The 22,538-nt window shown below is 37.1% G+C and overlaps 1 protein-coding gene across 2 annotated transcripts in view; it reads left to right on the top strand.

Annotated features, from left to right (window-relative positions):
- LOC591550 (run domain Beclin-1-interacting and cysteine-rich domain-containing protein) overlaps positions 1–22,538 on the top strand; it is a 42,158-nt gene that overhangs the window by 3,423 nt on the left and 16,197 nt on the right. The window contains exons 3-11 of one of the 2 annotated variants that reach the window (XM_030981611.1): positions 422–578; positions 2,047–2,260; positions 8,481–8,587; positions 9,118–10,285; positions 11,583–11,692; positions 13,405–13,609; positions 15,589–15,651; positions 16,684–16,797; positions 17,900–18,096. In XM_030981611.1, the coding sequence (XP_030837471.1) occupies positions 422–578; positions 2,047–2,260; positions 8,481–8,587; positions 9,118–10,285; positions 11,583–11,692; positions 13,405–13,609; positions 15,589–15,651; positions 16,684–16,797; positions 17,900–18,096 (2,335 nt within the window). The remainder of the gene's footprint in view (positions 1–421; positions 579–2,046; positions 2,261–8,480; positions 8,588–9,117; positions 10,286–11,582; positions 11,693–13,404; positions 13,610–15,588; positions 15,652–16,683; positions 16,798–17,899; positions 18,097–22,538) is intronic. The other variant, XM_030981612.1, reaches the window with a different exon arrangement.

Here is a 22,538-nt window from a genome sequence, read left to right as displayed (position 1 = left end):
TTTAAAAAAAAAAAAATGATCCAGATACCGGCATCTCCAGTCGGGCCATGGTCATCATGAACAGCTTTTTTGATTTATCATTATTGATTTACCAATAGAAGCCATTGAAAATCTTTGGGCATGATGGTAACCCTCTTGGCGTGGATGGCACACAGGTTGGTGTCCTCAAAGAGGCCAACTAGGTATGCCTCGCTGGCTTCTTGAAGGGCCATCGGTGGCCAGATGTCATGCAATATTGATTATTAATTATCAATTGATTGCTAGTCGCTACTGAATAATAAACTGGTTTTCAACAAGTACATTTTCCCATCAAATATGGGAATGTACATGAAGATAGGATGCAGGAATTCGCTTCTGATCCATTTAATATTCCACTTCAGGAGAGTTTGTCTTATTACCAAAATTTTGTTTTGCTTTACAGATACCCTGAGCACTATGGATTACTGTGGAAGTTGAAAGCAACGATAGAGAGTCTGCTTGCTGCCAATGCCTCCAATGTATGGTCCATGTATGGTGGTCTCAACAGATTGGCCAACCAACTCGATGGAATATTAAAGCATGGCCTTATACCTCATGCTGTAAGCTCATTAGTTACATTTTAAATGTTATCAATATTCTGCAGCCCCCACCTTAAATTTGGGCACCCAATTCTTCATATTCGTGCAGTGACATAGTCTTTTAAAGGTGAAATTCAAAGAAAATCACAAATATGTCAACTAATGTATCACTAGAAACTGGTGAGCTAAAAGTTGGCCATCGTACAAGTTTTAGGTCAACTACATATCGGGTGATTTATAAAAAAATAACAAATACAACCACCTCCATAGCAGCTCGAGCTGGAATATACGAGAGATTCGCCGGAAAAATAACGATGTTTTAATGACGTCACTATATGGACCAATACTGCCCAAGCAGACAACATCCCATAAAGAATGCACATAATTGCAAAGCTATTATTTGTCAAATTATAATGAGTTTTAAGTGTATATGAATATAATGGCATGTCAAACCATTCAAAAGGGGATATGGCCAGATTCTGATAACTAAAATCTTTTGCTTGTAAACACACAGGATAGGGATGAATTAACAATCAAAGTAACCAGACTTTCAAATTGAAAACCCCCCAGAATGATACTAAGGACGGCATTTGTTCCCTCTTGGAACGCCGAACATACCGCGGTGTGTGCAGCTGAATATACAATGGCATCTTATTTTGTTTACAAGCGACAGATTCCATTATTTTTGTATCAGTGCATTTGTCATCAAAATAAAACCATGCGCGGGTTTAGAGTGAGGCAATAGATCATACATTAAGCATGACTGTAGTGATAAGAGAAAGAACTCAAAAGAAGATGAAAACACAGGCACTGAAAATGTGTGAGATGTCATGGGACATTGTCTGCTTGTGCAAATCATGTCCATACTGTGATCTCACACATCTCAGCAGCGTTCGGAGAGCTCTTCAGGTGCTATGCCGGGGCTGTTTTTAAGCGTTTTGTAATTTATAATATTCATTACTTCGAATGTTTCCAAGCACTGAATTTTGATTACACTGTACCTTGTCGAATCAAAGTTTCAACTTTGCAATAATGAACATAAAATTAGTTATTGAATTCAATGAATATCTACTTTAATGTAGACAGTTCATACATGTACCTTGATAACAAAATTACATGTACGTTGAAAACATTTGGAAATGGGAAAGCTGATATTTGGGCACACTGAGAGGATTCCTGCAAAGGGAGTAAAAGAGAATGAATGAATGCAGGGAAAAAAATAATATTTATTTATTGGGGGCTACATTTCAAGCTTGCCTGCATGAAAATAACAGTTTAAAATTTCTTTTCATTGGACTCTATGCAAATTTACGAAGGCTCTTTTCTGATTTTCAAGGGCTGTTTTGGGTGCTATTTCGCCCCGAGCTCCCGTGTATTATTTTCACTGAATGAATGAATTAATAAATGTACATGTATGTACAGCTCTACAGTGTATAGTGTGCATGTTCATGTGCTCATGATAAAGATTTTCCTAATTATTTTATTGTAGTGTCCTGATCAAGACTACTGGAATTTTGTCTTTGGACTCCGTCGTATCCAGCCCGTGCTAGCCCCCTCTATAGACCAGCTCAGCCGCAGAGCGGAGCAGGAGGGCCGTATCAAGGGGTTGCTATGGTTACAGGATAGTCTGGAGAACCATACTCTCAGTTACCAGCTCAGGATGTTAGTTTCAGTAACCAGTCACCTCAGGGAATTTTACTCAGGTAAGAATTCATGAGGATGTGTGTTTGTGTGTGTGTGTGGGAGGGTAAGGGGGGGGGGGGGTGTACGATACATGCCCTTATGATGGTAATCAATGGAAGATATCCCAGTACTGTTTATCCCACACACAAAAAATTCATAGTTTTAACCCTGGACTAAATTGTGTAAAGGTATATGTAGAATAGAGTGCCAAGTGCTTGAAAAATCTCCCCCCCCCCCCTCTTATTTCTCTCTCTTTCTCTCTCTCTCTCTTTTAAATTGTCTCTTTTTTCTTTCTCTCTTTCTGTCAATCCTCTCTCTCTCTCTCTCTCTCTCTCAATATCTCTCTCTCTCTTTCTCTCTCTCTCTCAATATCTCTCTCTCAATATCTCTCTCTCAATATCTCTCTCTCAATATCTCTCTCTCAATATCTCTCTCTCAATATCTCTCTCTCAATATCTCTCTCTCAATATCTCTCTCTCAATATCTCTCTCTCTCAATATCTCTCTTTCTCTCTCTCTCTCCCTCACTCTCTCACTCTCACTCTTTGTCTTTGTCTACATTTATATCTTTCTTACTCCCTCACCCGTTTTAATATTCATCTACCGGTATATGTTCTGGTTTTAATGACATGAGCAAGTATCAATTACTATTTTGTTTTCAATTAGAAACAAATGATGTTATAAAGGGTTATTTTCTTGAAGTGTAATTGTGTTTAAGATTCATTTCCCTTTCATTTATCATTCTTAATCATCCTCTCTCTGCTGCATCATTATTTTTATCTCGAGTACTGTTTCTAATTTTAATCAGTTTTGAAAACTTTCTATTTTCAATAAACTTGAGATGCCATGTCCACATACTGGCATGTATGCATCTAATTCTAGATCAAATTAAAGGATTATTTCTGTCTCAAGTACTTGTAATTATTTTGAGAGCAGTGGTGATTACGGTAATTTGGCATTGAAAGTTTCCCTTGATAATGAGATTGAAATGTCATTCAAGGAATAAAACTTCAGAGTGGTTTTACTCAAGATCAGATGTTTGCAGTTGAAACTTTCCTTCTCTGCACATGCCCCCCCCCCCCCCCCCCAGCCAATTGAATGGCCCCCAGAATGAAGAAAAAAGAAGAGGTGAGGGAAAGGGAAGAGATGAAGGAAAGGGATAAAAAAAAAGAATAGAAAATGCTCTTCAAAGATCATGATAATTTGTGTGAATCCGTGTTAAATGTGGACACAACATGATTTCTTAAAAGAAATCTATTAGAAGGAAGAGGTGCATTTTAAAAACGAATTGAAAAAAATGCTTAGGAATGATCCGATCTGCGTTCTTGATAAAGTGTACAGCAGAGAAGAAAAAGAAATGAAGATAAGAGTGAAAGATGAGAGACAGAGAGAGAGAGTATGTAGACTGTGTGTCTGTTTAACTTTTAAATGCACAATGTTCACACACCAAAGTAGCAACAGGTATACCCCCTCCCTGCCTAGTAAATCTGCCCCCTGCCCACAACTAAGGTGGAGAAAATGAAATGAAAATTTAAAAAATCAAGAAATAGTGATTTTGCTTTTCTTCAGGACAATGACCTGCTAGTACATGTACAGTATATGCAATAATTAAGATAATGAAATTCTGTGTCGTAATATCAGACATATGGTACATGTATACTGCATTTACTAGGCCGGCAGCATAAAAATAAAACAGTGTATATAACAAATTTATCCAATACCAATGTAAATAGTACATGTACACTGTAGTATAGGATCAAAATTAAATCATGAGAAATATTATTGGGATGGCCATCTATGCACTAGACTTTTAGGGTGATACAAAATTGGGGTCAAAGTCCATCCATGTGCACACACCAACAAATTGAAACAATACATGTACAGGAAATTGATTTTCACGACTTGTTATATTTATTGCTTCCCATCATTTACAATTACATTCTCACTTCCTTACGGAATTGATGTGTGTACTACATGCAATAATCATGTGGCAAAACTAGGATAATTATTCATTGAAAATGTTTAATATGCGTATGGCATCATATGAACCGTAATTAACAACTTGATTGGTTTTCAAAGTGGATGTGTTTACATTGATAGTTTGGTACAAAGTGCATGTACATGTAAACGTGCTAGGTACATGTATATGTACACTCTACATGGTCCACGCATCAAACCTAGTAGTTAAACAAGCAAAGAGGAAATAGTCCATCGCTGTGAAAATAGCCTAAAAGCACAGTCTGTATTAAACTTTGTACTGTAATCCATACAAAAACTTGATTCAAATCTAAACCAATGTGAATGTTATTTCTGCTTTAAACAAAAACCTCTCTCTCTCTCTCTGAAATCCTTTCTGTCTCTCTCTCTCTCTCTCTCAATCTCTCTCTAAAGTGCAGATGACTCTAGCATTTGTCTTTAATTTGTAAATACCAAGAACGAGGGATGTTCTTCTATGAATTTTGTTATACTAAATATATCTAAACAGTACCGGTACCTTGATCTCCAAACACTCAAAAAGCAGAGATGAATCATAAGGACCAAATAATATTAAATCAAGTCAAAATAAATATTAATATGACTGCATGCATCTTTTGAAACTCGGAGAACCAATCCCGACTAGCACTCTTGCTAACTTTTGGTTCTCCCTTTAAGAACATTTTAAGTTTTTAAGTTTAAAATATCCTTTATTTAAATCACTTACTGTATACGCTATTGGAACTCTGTGAATTTGAATTCCAGCCACAAATCTCTACGTATATTCACAGGTTTGATATGACATGATACATGATTAATTTAATTTGTACATATGGTTCAACTATGGATATTTTCTTTTTCTTTGTAACTCATGTACATGGATAAGTATAGACATGTTATTCTGTTACCCACTTGAATGTACGTTTGTAACATTTTGTTATCTTGTTGTTAATAAATTCAAATTCAAATTCAATTCAAATTCAAATTCAAATACCATTTTAAAGTTTATCATTCCATAAACCACTAATTTGTATCATGTTTGTTTCAGTACATGAGTCTATGATTTAATAGATTAATCATTTTTAATGAATCTGTACCTAGAATGTGAATGTGCATTTGGAATTCGGGACAACAGAAAATACAAGTTTGTAAATAGTCCCGTGTGTACGGTATTTGTGTAGTTTGGAGGTATAATGTAGGGTGAGTTAGTGACCATGTAATACTATGATCATGACTAAAAATATGACTGGATCGACCCTGGCTGTAGTTTGGTAATAGAGGGTTTAGGAAATCGGCCACGACCTCAGAATTAAAGGGAATTAAGTATTGGGCAGAGTATAGTGGATTACTTGTTTACAGGAAATTATTAATTACACACCCAGAGTGGTGTAATTATATGCAATTTGTATCACTGCCCTATTAAACACATGTATAAGCAAACATTCACTAATGAATATGTAGACAAGGGATGATGAACTTGTTTGCTGTAAAGAAAAATTATGTGCTACTGTAAACAGTAATTCATGTAAGTAATTCATGTACCGTACACATTATCTACAGTATATTATTAAAATACCGGTAGGCGATGAAAATATGTACATTTTAAAGAAAAATGTAGTACATGTACAGGTTTGTACTTGTCAAATTTTAAAGGCCCACTGCACTACTTATAGCTACTTGCACCCTCTATATAACAAACGATGCCTAATCGGTGACCATTGGTCCCCCATGATCCTCTATTTCTTATGGTAACTGAGAGCTGAGTTGATGAGATAACCACCTGTCCAGTGACCTTGCAGGGCGGTCTAATCCCTCCTATAAACTACGGCAGATAAGCTTTAACAAGTACATGACAGCAATTTATAGCGAATATAAAGCACAAATCCCACATAAATGTACAAAAGCCTGAAATTTTGTATAATATTAAGATCTTTATTGATACATTCAATGTTCCTTTTTTCTTGCGATAAGCTTAAATTCTAAAATATTGACTTGTCTTAGACAATGTTTTTCTTCTGAAAGACGGAATATCGAAGACAGAGTGTGGTTTATTCTGGTATTTCCTGCCATTGATCTGTAATAAAGAGGAAATGATCTCATGAAACAGAGACATACATGTAAGTCTATCTTTCCTACTCACATGGTCATTGAGCTAGTTTGTAGTCTTGTAAAATGATAGAGTGTTCAGACGTCTCCTGTAAAGAAATGTCATTTAGAATCGTCATTTAGGAAAGGGGCATTTAGAGTGGTCCAGACATCTTCTGGTAAGAAACTTCATTTAGAATCGTCATAATGATAATAATAATATTCTGTTTTTTATATAGCGCTTAATACATTGATTCAACGATATGCCTAAGCGCTTTACAGATATATTATTACCCTGGTCATCGGATTCAGGGAAAGGGGCATACACTGTACATATACATGTACAGAGTGGATGACAACGATTTTGATCAAACAAAGATGATTTTGTCTTTTAAATTGTATGCTCTTTCTAATTTGACACTCATTTTTTAATTACCGGTATCTCACAAATAAATTGTTTTGTGTAGCGCCCTCTATACCGAAACTCAACTATTCCTTTAAAGGTACATGTAAGTTTGATTTCTGGTAAAGATAGAAAATAAATTCTCACAGAATCCAACAAAACTATACGCCGAATGTTTCAGATTACAAATTAATGACATGTGCCAAATGATTTTGTAGAAAATGTTTAATAGGGGCTAGTAATGAGCATAGAAAGTAAATCATCTTGAAATGTTATAAAGGCCTGACACCAGTACCATGTGCTTATTATTAAACACAGGTCATCATGTGCAAATGAGAGTTCTGGTATTTATTTCCAGTAAATTTCTGTGCGTTCGTTTTTATTTTACTGGTTCAAACAATCAATCTACTGCAGGATAAACAATCCAGGATGAATTATAGCCATGCTCTCTCGACAAGGATTCCCTTAATACTAGAGGTCATTAGCTTTAACATTTAGACTTGAAAATAATGCAACTACTTATTATATATACTGTAGATAATAAATTTCATATGAATTTAAGAAGTCTGAATGGAGGAGGGGGGGGGGGGGGATTGATAATCTGATAATCTGAACTTGCATGTACATGTAATACAGTGAGGCCCTGTACATGAACAGTGTACGTGTGGCTACTTAAATGCAAACTTACATGTACATCATGTACATGTACATGGTACCTGCACTAATTCTTAAAATGATGTAAATTTGGGGAAGCACTGCTGTTCATTTGAATGCTGTTGATCATGTGCATTGGTGTACATGTACATGTAGTACATGACACAATAAGTGCCTTGCAAAGAAAGTTTTGCCATTAAAATGCGAATAAAGGTACAGTTTACTATAACATTCCAAAATTCTTCATTTGAAAAACTTGTGCCAATGATTTCCTGTTATTTTAATATTATGCCTGTTGAAAGTAAAACAATATAGCCAAGGTTTTTTGATGAATTCCATTTAACTTCTAAACACTATACTATCCCTTTAATCACTTTACATAAACATATATATATCTATTTCCTTCTCATCCATGACAATCTGAATGCAACAAATTAGGTTTAGTTTCATATTCTCCTCTCTGTTCTTACCATTAAGTGGTCTACCTACATGTATAGGCCTACATGTACATGTACACGTATAATTTAGTTTTGAGAGAACGGTGCTTCTGCTGATTGGTCATGAGTGCATATACTGCGCACTGTGTTGTACATGTATGTGGTTAGCAAGTATACTTCTGTCTAGATGATAATTTCTTCATTTACTTAGGTTTACAGGTGTAGGTAAGATTTGGACTAATATTTAACTATTCAATCTCTTTAATCTAGCTTGTTTATATACACCTGTGTGACGTGCGCATGCATGTTTTAGCCTGATGTACATTTGTACATGTACATGTACAATGTACATCGTCTTGTTGGACGTCCAGAATGAAGTATAAAGAATGATTGTAAATATTCAAATAATATATTTTACCAAATGTTGCAAACACCTATTGTTGCTTAGCCAATTTTTTTTTCTTCATGCTTTTAATCTGTTTATATACTTATTTGTGGTTTGTTGTTGTTATTATTTATTTGTTAATGTATTTCTTTCCTATTCGTTTAATCATTCATTTATTTATTCATTTATTTATCATTTATTAAAACTTTAATACATTTATTTACTATTATATATTTTGTTGTCTTTTCCAACTTCTGAACAATACATATAAAGTAAGGTGTTTTCTTTTTTGTGCAATTTCAGATGATGCCTTCCTGTGTAACACAGCTTACTCCTCAGCCTTAGACATCCTTCTTCAAGCCGTAGAACAAAACAATGCTCGCCTTCTAGCTCAGGTCGATCCTAACTTGGTAAGAAACACATGTGTGACCCGACACCGCACACCACCAACCAGTTGCCAGATATGATTTTAGGATTGATTTTAAAAGAGGAGGTCCTCGGATTTAAAATTATATATAACTCATTATAATTAGATGCTCCTAACACAAGGAAAATTAGTAAAATGTCCTGTCTTTAAGAATGTTACTTTCGCCGAGTTAACATTTTGCTGTTTTTATCTTATGTTTGTTTACTTCTAAATGTTTGTTTGTTGATTAACAAGGCCTTCTTATAAAACAGTGTTGCAATCACTATTAAATGAAGTCGCTTTGGTAAAAATTTAAAAAATGCTTAATATATAAATTAAATCAATCATTCATGAAATTAAACTTTCATCTTCATGTGTTTGCCATAACAACATTGATGTTAGAAAAACAAGGAAAAGTAGAAGAGGTCAGTTTCTATCATTTCAGCACATTTTACGATAATAGATTAAGAGAGAATCCTTGGATTTTCTAGATCAATCATTATTTCCCTTCAATGTTTTCAATCTTGTACACAGCTTCAAAAGTGTCCTTCCTTCCCTGGATCTGTAGCTTCGCATGGAAGTCCAAGGCTGTCCAGAGCACCCAGTATGTCATCAGGAAGGGATATCATTCCAACTCCTAGGAACCATCACCATGCCTCTGAGTCTCTCCTCTTCACCTCCCCAAAGGCAGACTCGGTCCTAGGGACAACAGAAGACCAAGCCTTCGGACAGAGTCCCAACATCCGCAGAAACTCTGCCAAAGATGCATTGAAAGCTTTACTAGAAGGTTACTCAAATCAAGGGTCCAGCACTGTTGGTGCTACAACTGACAATAGAATTGAATTTGCTACGGATCCACTTTTGAATCGTCCAGCGATTCCTATCACGAAAGAGAGTTTCCAGAGACCACATGGTCTCCTTCGTGCGGAGAGTGATACTGCCCTCTTGAGGACATCTGTTGCAAGGAGGAAATTTGACGAGAATGAAAACAATCGGTTCTCTGCCAAGCGAAAAAACTCTAGCGCAGTAGCTCAAAACGGTAGCAGCGATCTTTCCATTCGTTCCAGGAGAGACAGTGCTATGTATTGGGAAGATGTTGGAGATAATGAGGATATAGAAGATGAAAACGACAGCCATGATATCCACAGCAAGTTGGTTTTCACCTACGACAACTCGCCTTCCTCTTCCGCTTTTGCAAGAACCTTAGAATCATCCACGGAAGAACTTGTGCTTTCCAAGAGTACCACCTCACTTTCATCAGAGCCTGGTGCAAGCAGCGGTCTTGAGCCAGGCTACAGAACTAAGGATTTAAAAAATGGAAACTCCTTGAATTCAAGTCACCAATCTCTTCTCCATTCCAGCAGTGAACAGCTCCTCTTTTCGGAGGAAGAGGAGGATCAGTTTGGTTTCCTGGGTGAAATTGCTCGTAGAGGGCGCCAGGCAAAGCCTCTCCACCGGCGAAGCAGCGAGGAGCTCGACGTGGCGGCGACGCCCTCCCCTCCTCCGGTCCAGCAGAAGTACAAGAGACACGCCCGCTCCATGTCAGATCAAATCACCAATGTGAGAGGGGGAGGGTTAGAAGGGCTAAGGAGAGAATCTGTTCCTGAGGACAAGGTTTATAATGGGAAGAGATCTAAGGGTGAGGTCTATTCCTCTTCTCTTCCATCTCAACCTCTCACTGTAAGGCGGGCATCAGATGTGGGTGAGTAAACAGGTCCACCATTCTTGGAGGTCAACATTTACTACCAAAGCAATGCATAATAATAACAATAATAATAATAATAATCTTTTAAAGTCCACTCCAAATTTTATTAAATCAAACCAAAAATGAAAATTCTTTTTGCCTAATTGATCGTGAGCCCGGCAGCCACTGAGCAGCGCCAGATCGACGTTGTTCTATCCCTTATCGCTGAACGCCAAACAAGTAGTAGCAACTCCCGTAATTATAAGGGATAGAGCAATGTCGATCTGGCGCTGCTCAGTGGCCGCCGGGCTCACGATCAATTGGGCAAAAAGAATTTCCGTTTCGGTTTAATAAAATTTGGAGTGGACTATTAGGCTATTAGGCTATTATTAGGCTATCGTCTTTTGGTATGACGTGACCGGGGTTCGAACCCACGACCTCCCGGTTGTGAGGCGTCGCTCTACTGACTGAGCGCACATAGATTTTACAGTAAATTTTGTAGTCATTTGTCATGGAATTTCATGTCAAGTCTTTCAATAGATAATCATAAACTTCATTATGAAATGAAGTCTGCAGAAGATTGTTCCTGAATCCAGAGAAATGTTGTAAAATGTGCGGAGTCTATTTAGAGTCTATCCCTAATGCCTCACTAGCTTGCTACATGTACATGAACTTTTTCAGCACTGGGCATTATGGAAGTGGTATCCTTTTGGTTCCATTCTTGTGCAACCTTTAGTTGCTTTTTAAGAGTTAGTCATGACTAATAAATCCACTTTTATTTTGGAGATACCCAAAGCTTCATGTAAGTTGATTTCAGCTCCAAATGTTATGTTAACCATCTGGGGGTGTTTCACAAAGATCCTAAGTTAAACTTATCTCTAAGTTGGACTTAAAAATTCTGGAAAGCCGTTAGCATCTTTGAAAATATTTTGTAAAAGTTATTTTAAAAAGCATAACATGTTTGATTTTAATCATTCATATTTTCTATCAAGAGATTTCATGTTCTTGATGTGGAATTGATTGAAAGTAAAAAATTCTTGAATTTTTGCTTTTGAATTTAAGTTCATTTTAAGGCTACAAATAGCTCTCCATAATATTTAAGTCCAACTTAGAGATAAGTTCAACTTAGGATCTTTGTGAAACACCCCCCGGACCTTGTTTTGATATATTGTATTGTATATTGTAGGAAGTTTGTCTCCAGCATGTGATGGGTATTTCCCCCAGCCCAGTCAAGGAGAATCTCTCTTCACATTCCTCTCTTCTCTCTCTCACTCTCTCTCTCTCTCCCTGGACCTTGTTTTGATACATTATATAGGAAGTGTGTCTCCAGCATGTGATGGGTATTTCCCCCAGCCCAGTCAAGGAGAATCTCTCTTCACATTCCTTTCCTCACAAGACTTTGCTACATGTCCAGAAGTTGATAAGGTATGCGCTATTCCTCTCCTAGTATGTTTCTCTGTAAGAAGGCACTATTACTGTACATCTATTCGTCATTCGATGATTCAGAAACATTACAATACACAATACTAGTACTGCTTAAAACATTGCATGACGCTCTCTGTCTCTGTGTTTCTCTCTCTCTCTCTCACTCTCTCTCTCTCTCTCTCTGTCCCTCTCTCTATCTACATGTATCTGTCTGTCTGTCCCTCTCTCTCTCTCTCTCTCTTTGTATCTTTCTGTCCCTCTCTCACTCTCTCTGTCTCTCTCTCTCTTTGTATCTTTCTGTCCCTCTCTCACTCTCTCTCTCTCTGTCTGTCCCTCTCTCTCTCTCTCTCTCTGTCTCTCTTTGTATCTTTCTGTCCCTCTCTCACTCTCTCTCTCTCTCTCTCTTTGTATCTTTCTGTCCCTCTCTCACTCTCTCTGTCTCTGTCTGTCCCTCTCTCTCTCTGTCTCTGTCTCTGTCTGTCCCTCTCTCTCTCTCTCTCTCTCTCTCTCTCTTTGTATCTTTCTGTCCCTCTCTCACTCTCTCTGTCTCTGTCTGTCCCTCTCTCTCTCTCTCTCTCTCTCTGTCTCTGTCTGTCCCTCTCTCTCTCTCTCTCTCTCTCTCTCTCTCTTTGTATATTTCTGTCCCTCTCTCACTCTCTCTGTCTCTCTCTCTCTCTCTATCACTGACTGTCTGTCCCTCTCTCTCTCTCTCTCTCTCTCTCTCTCTCTCTATTTGTATCTTTCTGTCTGTCCCTCTATCTCTCTCCCTCTCTCTCTTTGTATCTTTCTCCTTATAAAGTACAGCTAAAATGAAATCAACTTGTTGTCAATTGATGATTTTAAAGCCCTCACAATAAACAATATACACAGTTATTCTTATAATAATAACAACTGGTTTTTGTATAGCGCTCATATCTATCAGACTTGTCACTCCTGGCGCTCCACATTTATGTGTCATTTATTTCAACCATATATCCAATAACCCCTTGTATCACTCTCAATGCAATAACATGTACATGACCAGAAATAAACTGAATCTTTTAACCTTTAAATTTTGGTTCACACAATGGCATGGTTAGCTGTCCTCAAAAAACTACTGTCAGTTGTAAATTAAAAAATCATTTTACATGTGAATAAATGGCACTTGGATGAAGAAAAAAAAGTAGCTGCCTGCAAATAAGGTATCTAAGTATACTTGCATATATTCAAAGATAAAGAAACGTGAAATGGATTAGGCTAATGCCATCTGAAGCCGAATTGTGTCATACTCTCATGCTAGTCAAACCTGTCTATAGCGACCACTCAAGGGAAACACAAATAGTTGTCTTTGTAGACAGGGGGTCTTTGAAGACAGGTTCTTTTAGTACATGTTTCAAAGAGAATCCATTTTCAACGGGGGAAAGATGTGGTCTTTGTAGACAGGTGATCCTTGTAGGCAGGTGACCCTTGTAAACAGGTGGTCCTTGTAGACAGGGGATATTTGTAGACAAGTGATCTTTGTAGACAGGTGGTCCTTGTAGACAGGTGGTCCTTGTAGACAGGTGGTGAATATTAAGCAAGTTTGACTGTATCTCCTATATACATGTACTGCTCAGGAGCAGTGAAAAAATACACCGGGGCTCAGGGCGAATTTGTCCCCGAAATGCCCAAAAGAGCCCCCGAAAATCAGAAAAGAACCCCATAAAATAAATATTAATTTTTTCCCTGCTCAGGAGAATGCCCACTTCTGCATCTCGGAGGCCATCATCGCAGCCGTAGAGCAGATCAAATGCCGTCAGCTAACTCGACAGACACCCTCAGACCACGAATCAGACGGCTCAGACGAAGAGATCCAGAGACTCAAGCAGAGAATACGTCTCAGACGAACGGAGAAGAGGGAACGTAAGATGCACTCTGAACAGGACCCAAGTCCATCCGGTAAGTTACACTAGATCATCACAGTGGCTGTTGAGAGGCAGAAGGAAGTTGTGAAAGTAAAGGATCTTACACCCTTCCAGCTCTCAAGAGATTTGCATGTCCATCCAACTTTGAGATAGATAAAATTTAGTGCTGTAGTCAAACGTTGAACCGTCCGGTATCCGACCGCCCATGGCGGATTCCGTTTTCAATTGGACGGTTTCGTTTTCCCGTTTTTTTTTTTTTTTTAATTTTTTTTTTTAATAATTTTTTTTTTTTTCAATAACTTTTTTTTTTTTTATTTATTTTTTTTAAAGTTTCGATTTATGCCCCTCCACCTGGCACTATGCCTGGCAATTTCTCCCCGCTTAGTAATCGGTGTGATGACTTACCACTTGGAAACTAGAACAACACTCCAATTTGTCTGTCATCTTGGTTTGAAAGTAATCTTTGTAATAGATCTCAATATATATTCATCCAAGTTTAACACATGGTGTACCACAAGGTTCTATCCTAGGTCCTCTACTGTTTTTAATTTACATTAATGATCTTACACATTATTCTAAAAACGACATTGTTACTATTATTTGTGACTTGTTCACAAGCACAAATCGGCGCCTTCAATTAAATCACCTCGCAGTCTTCCCCGCTTTTTCACACGGCAAAAAAAAAAAAAAAAAAAAAAAAAAAAAAAAAAAAAAATCATTTTTTTTTTTTTTTTTCAATATTTTTTTAAATAAATCGTTTAACCGAAAACCGTCCGGTTTTGACTGGCGGTTAAACGGAATTGAAGATATCCGTGATGTTACAGCACTAATAAAATTAGGCCTGGCTTCACTAGCTCGAGATTGCCAAATATCCCGCCATTTGAACAATCCCGATCGCGAACTATCCAGCTACTTCGCGTCTTCATCAGCCCGAAGTTGCAATTAGCAGGATATTAGGTTGGGATTATCATCCCAAGATATCTTGGGATAGTTTGCAAAATATCCCACTATTTGGCAAAATATCCAGCTATTTGTCCGGTGCGTCTTCACCAGACCGAAGACTCACACTATGCGCAAACGCTGGGCAAAATATCTCGAGCTAATTTCTCAAGGTTGAGTTTCAAGTCTCAAGGACGAATCTTGAGCTGATGAAGACCAATTTGTAACTTCGGGATTATTTCCCAAATCAGAAATAGTGGGCTATTTGGCAATCTCGAGATGATGAAGACGCGCCTAATGTTATTGCAGCGTTGTTGTGTTTTTTGGCTCAAAATATATTCTTTACAAATGCAGTGTTTTCAGTACAAGTACAAAATATTATGTTTTTAATACAAGGCTTGCCACAGCTATTTCCACATGAAAATATTATGTAGTGTTTTCTTGCTGCCTTCTAAAAATCAATAAATGAGTATGACACAGCAAGGAAATTTGGTTGAGTTTAAAAGTGAAAAGAGGCAGATTTTCCATGATACAAGTATGAATAAACATGTATCATTCACTACCGTACCTTTGTCTATAATGATAATACTCAAGTTTTAATTTTAACATACTGTATGATGTTTTATCATTGATTATTTGAATCAATTTATGTTACTCCCATCACCGTTTTGTTTTATCTATCATCAATCCCATCACAAGTATGATTTTTGTGAGAAGAAGTGACTGCTTTGTGTAATATTAAAAATTCATTTAAATTGTGCTGATGTATCAAGTTTTACTGAACATTTTATACAATCTATATTATTCAAGTGTTTTGATAGTTAACATTTTGCACTAATCATTTATTTCATTATTTATTTCTTGCTTATTTCATTTAATTTTGTATCTCTCTCTCTATTTTTTCTATTTATCTACAAATATACCTTTTCTTTCAATTTCCATTGCAATGTACTTCCCATTTCTGTTTGTTTCTTTTCCTTGTCACCACTTTTCTTTTTCACCATTGTAAATATTGTTTCCTTACTCTGCTGTGTGTATGCATGCCCTACTCTCAAACTATTATATGTTATGTAGATTGTGAAATTTGGAGTCCTGAGCATGATGAAACGGAATCGCTGCAATATCTGTCTGATTCAGGTTTGTTGAGTTGAATGCACGCAATTGTAGTCTTCTTGCATCGCTATAAACAGGTGTATGACACATAGGCTCCTTCAACATTTGCCCCACGGTCAATTGACTCTCCTGACCCAAAGCCTAAACTAGTTTTGATGAAATAAAGCAGGTAGCTATTGTCAACATAGCAAATGTAACACTGTTGACAACAGTGTTTTACAAATGTGTAAACAAAATGTATAAATTGATGTTGATTACATGTTATGTATGTTGTTCACTTTATGTATTTTATTTAATCTAAGTACTATAAAAGAAAGGAAATAATAAAGATTTTGATATGCAACTTTCCTGTCGAATATCAAAGTTTTATAGTAGGTCCTATCATACAGATTATTTATTAGTGGCATTGCAGACATATTTTTATATGGTATGTACATGTATTTCCTGATTAAAATGTGAGAATGATTTGAAGTAATAGTTTTTTGTTACCATTAAAGCTAATTCAGATATAAACCGCTGTAAATCACCACCTTTATTTTACTTTGAACGTGTAAATGAATGGCAACGTAGGTCCTACTTATATTCACAAACATTGTAGATCTGTGGTATAAGATATGCAATAGGAATTTGAAGCATTTATATACTGTATATACAGTGGTATACCACTGCATACTGCACACTGACCAAGGCTTTATCGTTAATGGGAACAGTTTCCTTGACCTTTTTTTTTCAATTAAAGGTAATACAAAGTTTTGGTATGGGGTCATGAATTTGGTTCAAATGAAGATATTCGAAGTATATGCGATCATACAATATTCAGTGTTGTATAGCTCCATCTCGAGGGCAAGATGCATATTCTGAGATTTTCATGGTCGCAGCCTCCATTCTATGGCCGTAGGCACTATTTGAAATTTATTAAAATTTACCAGGAGCACCTGTAAATTTTTATATTAAATTTTTCTGGAAAGCAGAAGTGTTTTAGGGGCATCCAAATACATGTATATCAAAATTATAAAGAATCACTATCCACCTAGTTTTCAAAATTTCACCTTTCAGAGGAATCTATGGAGGAAGCAGAAGACTTTGTAGTGACTGATTCTTCCCTGGATACCAATCTGGTTGCTATGAAGACAAAAGGCTTGACTGCGTCACTGGGGTCGCTTTATTCAGGTTTGTTAATAAGACCCATGAAATACCGGTAGTCCATTCAAATGGAGTGGTTCAAAGTTTATTTATTCTTTCCTTCTTTTTCTTTTTCTTTTTCTTTTTCTTTTTTCTCTTTCCTTTTCTTTTTACTTCTTATTTTGTTGTTTCTTATTCTTTCTTTTTTCTTTAATCCAGGATTTGCTTCAGCAGCATTGCTTTTTTTATATTTTTAAATCAAAGCTTTAGGGTGAAGGTTATGGTTGTGATTTGGTAATAGGTTAGGTTTAGGTTTTATAGCTACATGTAGGTATATCACTGGGCACTGGCCCTTCTCAAAATAACAAAAGCTGAAGGGCTTCTAGCCTTGTTGTTCTGCTATCACCAGAGAGAACCAGTATGTATATTAAACAATAGATAATGCACAGTTCTATAGAATATTTACAACTTCTGTCCCAACATGTTTTTCAACAGTTGTCATACTAAAAATTTGAAGTGACTCCAGTTACATGTACTTTTTACATTTGTTAATTAGGCTTGGGATATGTTCTTTGTGGATAATTTTTTTTTTAAATGAGGCTACCTGAAAACCACACAATTCATGGTCAAAACAAATTGTTCAAGTCTCAAATTCTTTGGTGGGATTTGCTGCCAACTGAACGAAAGAAGTTAAAGAGAAGGTTGAGTTCTGGGAGGAGGTGAAAAATAATTTGTGAGTGTTATCATTGTTAATATGCAGGTGTGGAAGAACATCAGATATTTAATGTTCTCTGAAAAGTATGACTCTTCAAATGCTTTAATATTCTAAATATGGCATGTAACATCATACAAATCGGGACAGATTTTTATGCCACATGTTTGTGTGGTCCCATATACATCTTTCTGTGTACATTGCTTGTAGATTTACCAAGACTGGGCCAAATTTCTTCATTTTGATGATTCCAGAACCTTGCAGTACACACCAATACTTATATGCTAGATGATCAACCTTGTCTAATTGATTCCACAACGTTTCTTTCACAATAATAATAATAATATTGGATTCTTATATAGCGCACGTCCTCAAGGCGCAATCGCATGACCAGAACTGAACTTTATCTTTTAACTTTCCCATTTGCTTCATATTTAGACGCAGACCTGAAGAGAGCCAACCAGATGTACCCTCTTGAGACGGTCATACCCCTGTGCAAGATAGAACCGTCTTCTTCCAACCAGCACTCGGCAGAATCCATAGCACTTTCACTCATCAAGAAGTTCTCCTTCCGTCAACTCCCGGCTGCATCTGAACTGGAGTGGCTAGTCTCGGAGAAGGATGCCCCTCAACAGGTAAGGACAATCCCATAGCTACATGTAGAAATTACATGTACACTACCGCTCAAAGGTTTTGGCATCGGTTCCGCTCCGTAAACCGCACCGAACTGTGTACGGTGAACGGCGAGGAACCGTTCACCGTACGCCCAACTTCGGTTCCTCACCGTTTGCTCACCGTTTGCTCACCGTACGCTCACCGTTTGCTAACCGAGGAATAAATAACAAAAAGAAATGTGCGCGCTAAGTCTGCGAGCGCGTATCCAAAGAACTCTCAAAAGTTGCACACGCGTACGCGGAAAGTCAAGTTATTTGTTTTATTTTATCATACGGATGCGCGCTTGCCACTGACGTCACAATCAGTTTATTATTACATCACAATAGTGTAAAAGAATACTCTTTTCATTCCGAGCATAAACACACGACATAATGATACGAAAATGATTATTTACTTGATGTCATTCCCGACAGAATGATACGAAAATGATTATAAAGTTGATTTCATTGCCAAGACAATGATACGAAAATGATTATTTACTTGATTTCATTGCCGACAGAATGATACAAAAATAATTACTTAGTTATTTTTTTGCCGACAGAATGGTTCAAAAATGATTATTTACTTGATGTCATTGTTACATTACAATAGTGTAAAAGAATACTCTTTTCATTCCGAGCATAAACACACGACATAATGATACGAAAATTATTATTTACTTGATTTCATTGACGACAAAATGATTAATTAGTTGATTTCATTGGCTAGACATTGATACGAAAATGAATGTTTACTTGATTCCATTGCCAACAGAATGATACGAAAGTGATTAATTAAATGATGTCAATGCCGACAGAATGATACGAAAATGATTATTTACTTGATGTCATTGCCGACAGAATGATACGAAAATGATTACCTAGTTGATTTCATTGGCGACAGAATGATACGAAAATGATTACTTAGTTGATTTCGTTGGCTAGACATTGATACGAAAATGATTATTTTCTTGATTCCTCAAAACGTAAATAAAAATGTGTGTGTTATTGTGAGTGAGTCATGTATGGGGATTTCTATTTTTTGATCTGTAATGAATGGAAATTGCCGATTGACTGACTTGATTCCACAAGTTCGGACGTACTGCACATGATGGTCGTTCACCAGACTAGAAAGGGAAAGGTAGCGCGTACATCTACATAGGCTTAGCCAACCAGGCATTGTTTGTAATTAGCTGAAAAAATGTTCTTTGATAATGAGAAATAACGAGTTTTTGTTGGATTTCACAATACCATCATTATTTCAGAATAATTGTTGAATATTTGAATAACGAAGAGCCTTTATTTCAAGAGGTAAAAGCAGCCACAAATACATTGAACATTATAATGGTCTGATAAACTTAAACTACCCCAGCGTGTAACCTAGTAACCCGAAGACAAAACAAAAGCAAGCAAGTTCATTCATCGATACGCGAGGCACGCAAGTTTGATAATTACATAGGACATGAGTTGTTCATAAAATATTCCCATACCGCTTTGCTCATTCTGGTTTGAAAATACAAACGACCCAACTAAGAATAAACAAGCAGCTGCAGATTTTTAAGCTACAGATTGATAATGTATTGCATACTTACCTGATTCTATGACGGGATCCCACTTTTAGAATATCCATGTTTAACTATAAATCCGAAAATCAGATGAAAGTTATCCGAAAGATTAATTCCCTTACACACGTCGTTGGAGCCATCAATGGTATAGAAGCTAAAAGTCTAGTTTCGGACACAAGAATTCCATTTTAAAACGACTACAACAACGATTCGTACAATCTCGTTCTATCTCGAAATGCTGATTTTCAGATGACAAGTTAGCTCTTCTCATTGGCTAAACAATAATTTGCAATTTTATTTTTTAAAGCAAATATTTGCTTGTTTTCAGTTGTCATTTATGGTATGACGTCTGAATTGGCAGACTATACAAGCCTTTTCAGTTTCAGCTGGCTGGGGCGTGTCATATTTCTTAGATAAGAACTGTCAAAACATGTCTGGGAAATGTAATCACGTGGAGGAGGGAGAGAGAAGGAGAGAGAGAGAGAGAGAGAGAGGGAGAGGGCAGAGAGGGAAGTAGAAAGACGGGGTAAGGTAGAGGTGTGGAGGACAGTGACCTCATGTCATTTACTTGTTAATCAATCAATGTCTGACGGGACTTGTAAACATCCATGAAGGGTGATGTCTTCAGATGACCAATCAAAGATTAAAGGATAAAAGGGAAGGGAAATACATGTAGATATTAAAGATTAAATGATATCAGAGAAAGGAAATATATGGAACGAAGAGGCGACTGTAACGGAATAAAGTATACAAGGAAATATTTAAATAGATGGGAAGAATCAGAAACTGGATAAGAATAAAGGATTCGTGGGAGAGGAAATCTACATGGGAGGAAGAGACTTGATATAAATAAAAGGGTAATAGGACGAACACCCCCGGCCAAGGCAATTATCCCCTCCCCCTCGGAAAATTACCCCCTTTGATTTTCACCCCCCCCCCCCCCCCCCCCCGAAAAAATGCAAATTATCATCAGGGTGGACTTCCCCTTCATTGAACGGGGGGGGGGGGGGGGCGTATATTTGTCGTTGGGGCATATTTGTCCTAGGGGAGCTAATTCTCCGTGGATATTCGTTCCGGGGGGGGGGGGGGGGGGGGGGGGGTATTTGTCCTCGGATGTTATAGCCCACGGGAGTTATCGTTCCGGGGGGGGGGGAGGGTGGTTGTCCGAAGGTTCGTATTTCCGAAATATGTAATAGGGTTCATAATCCGAAAATGAAATAGGGTCCATAATTCCGAAACTGGAAAAAGGCACCTAAAAAAAAAACGAACATTAATGAATTCAGTAGGCCGAGACGGCTCACCCCCCCCCCCCCCCCCCCCATAAGACTTAAGATATCCTAAATAACTGTAGAGAGAGAGAGACATAGACGGGGAGAAATAGTAGAAGACAACAAAAGACAATCGAATGTTATAAAGGACAAATAAAAAAAAGGAAAGGAAGGAATGAAGGAAGAGAGGAATATTAGAAAAGGAGGGATAAGAGCGCAATCGGTGATATAGAGTGAAAGGTAGAAGGGGGTATCATTATTGATTGATTAATAAGGTGATAATTGGAGGTCCGAGGCCATCTCACCGATTTCGTTTTATTTTCTGATTCATTTATTGTTTGTTCGTTTCGTTGCTATTTATTTATTTGTTATTGGCTCCCCCTCCTCCCTTTTTCTTGTATTCATGGGATTGACCGTCTCCCGTTATTATGGAAACAAAATGTACATCATATTACCCCCCCCCCCTCCCGCTGGATCCGCCAATGCTAGTGTTTACAAATAAACTTGATTAATTTTAAAACAAACAAAACGAAACAGGTCAATATATTTCACGAGTTGTATACAAAAAATAGTTACAATAAAGGATCTCCTTCTTCCTCTCTTCTTTATTTCCCTTACCCTTATTCTCATTCTCTCTTTCTCTTTTATTTTGGCGGGGAGGGGGAGGGGGCCAAGCACACTCCTTCCCCTGGATCCGCGCCTGTATTTCAGGCTTTTCTTGAGCGTTTTTAAATAAACCACGTCCGCCTTCTAATGTCAGCTAGTATGCTTTGAATCTTACCTAAACATTGAAAATGGATAATTTTGTTAATATTTTCTCTTCATGTGTAGCCTGATAACCCAGGCAATACCTCATTTGCACTCAACCATTAGAAAGAGAAGACGATAGAAGTCAAGCAACATAACATATGGAAAGATAGAATTATCTGGCGGCCGCCAAATAATCTAGCTATATTTCCTTCGTTATGATGCAGATAGAAAGAGAAATAAAACAAAGAATAACATGAGAGATAGAAAGAGAAGATAGCGAGATAGAAAGAGAAGATAGAAAGATAAAAACAAAGAATAATTACAGGAAAGAACAGAAGATAGAAAGGAAAACAAAGAATTTCAAAATGAAAATAGAAAGAGGAAATGATAGAAGTATAAAAGCAAAGAGTAACATACGGAAAATAAAAAGAGAAGAATGTGGAAGGATAAAAACAAAGAATAACATAAGAAAAGGTAGAAAGTGAAGAAGATAGAAGGAAAATAACATAATCATGATAAGGAAAGATAGAATTATCTGGCGGCCGCCAGACAATTATGACTTGGTTCGTAAGTATATGTAAATTGTATTGGAATGGGAACAATACAGTTCAGTTCATCTGAAGAGAGAGAGAGAGAGAACCCCTCACACATCAAAATGTGAGCTGAGCCTAAAAGAAACCGGACTTCAAGAAATCTTTTATGAACAAATTCTAAAGGTCCCCTTATTTCAAAGAGCCCGATGACGAGGGCGCTGGCCGGGAGATTAGAGAAACAATACACCTTTTATGAACCAATTCTAAAGGTCCCCTTAATGGTATTTACTATTTGGAAATTATTTAAC

Source organism: Strongylocentrotus purpuratus, unplaced genomic scaffold (assembly GCF_000002235.5).
Source record: "Strongylocentrotus purpuratus isolate Spur 01 unplaced genomic scaffold, Spur_5.0 spur5_scaffold_12, whole genome shotgun sequence".
Classification (NCBI taxonomy): Eukaryota; Metazoa; Echinodermata; class Echinoidea; order Camarodonta; family Strongylocentrotidae; genus Strongylocentrotus; species Strongylocentrotus purpuratus.
Note: the sequence above shows the minus strand (reverse complement) of the source record. Positions and strands in the feature narration are given on the sequence as shown.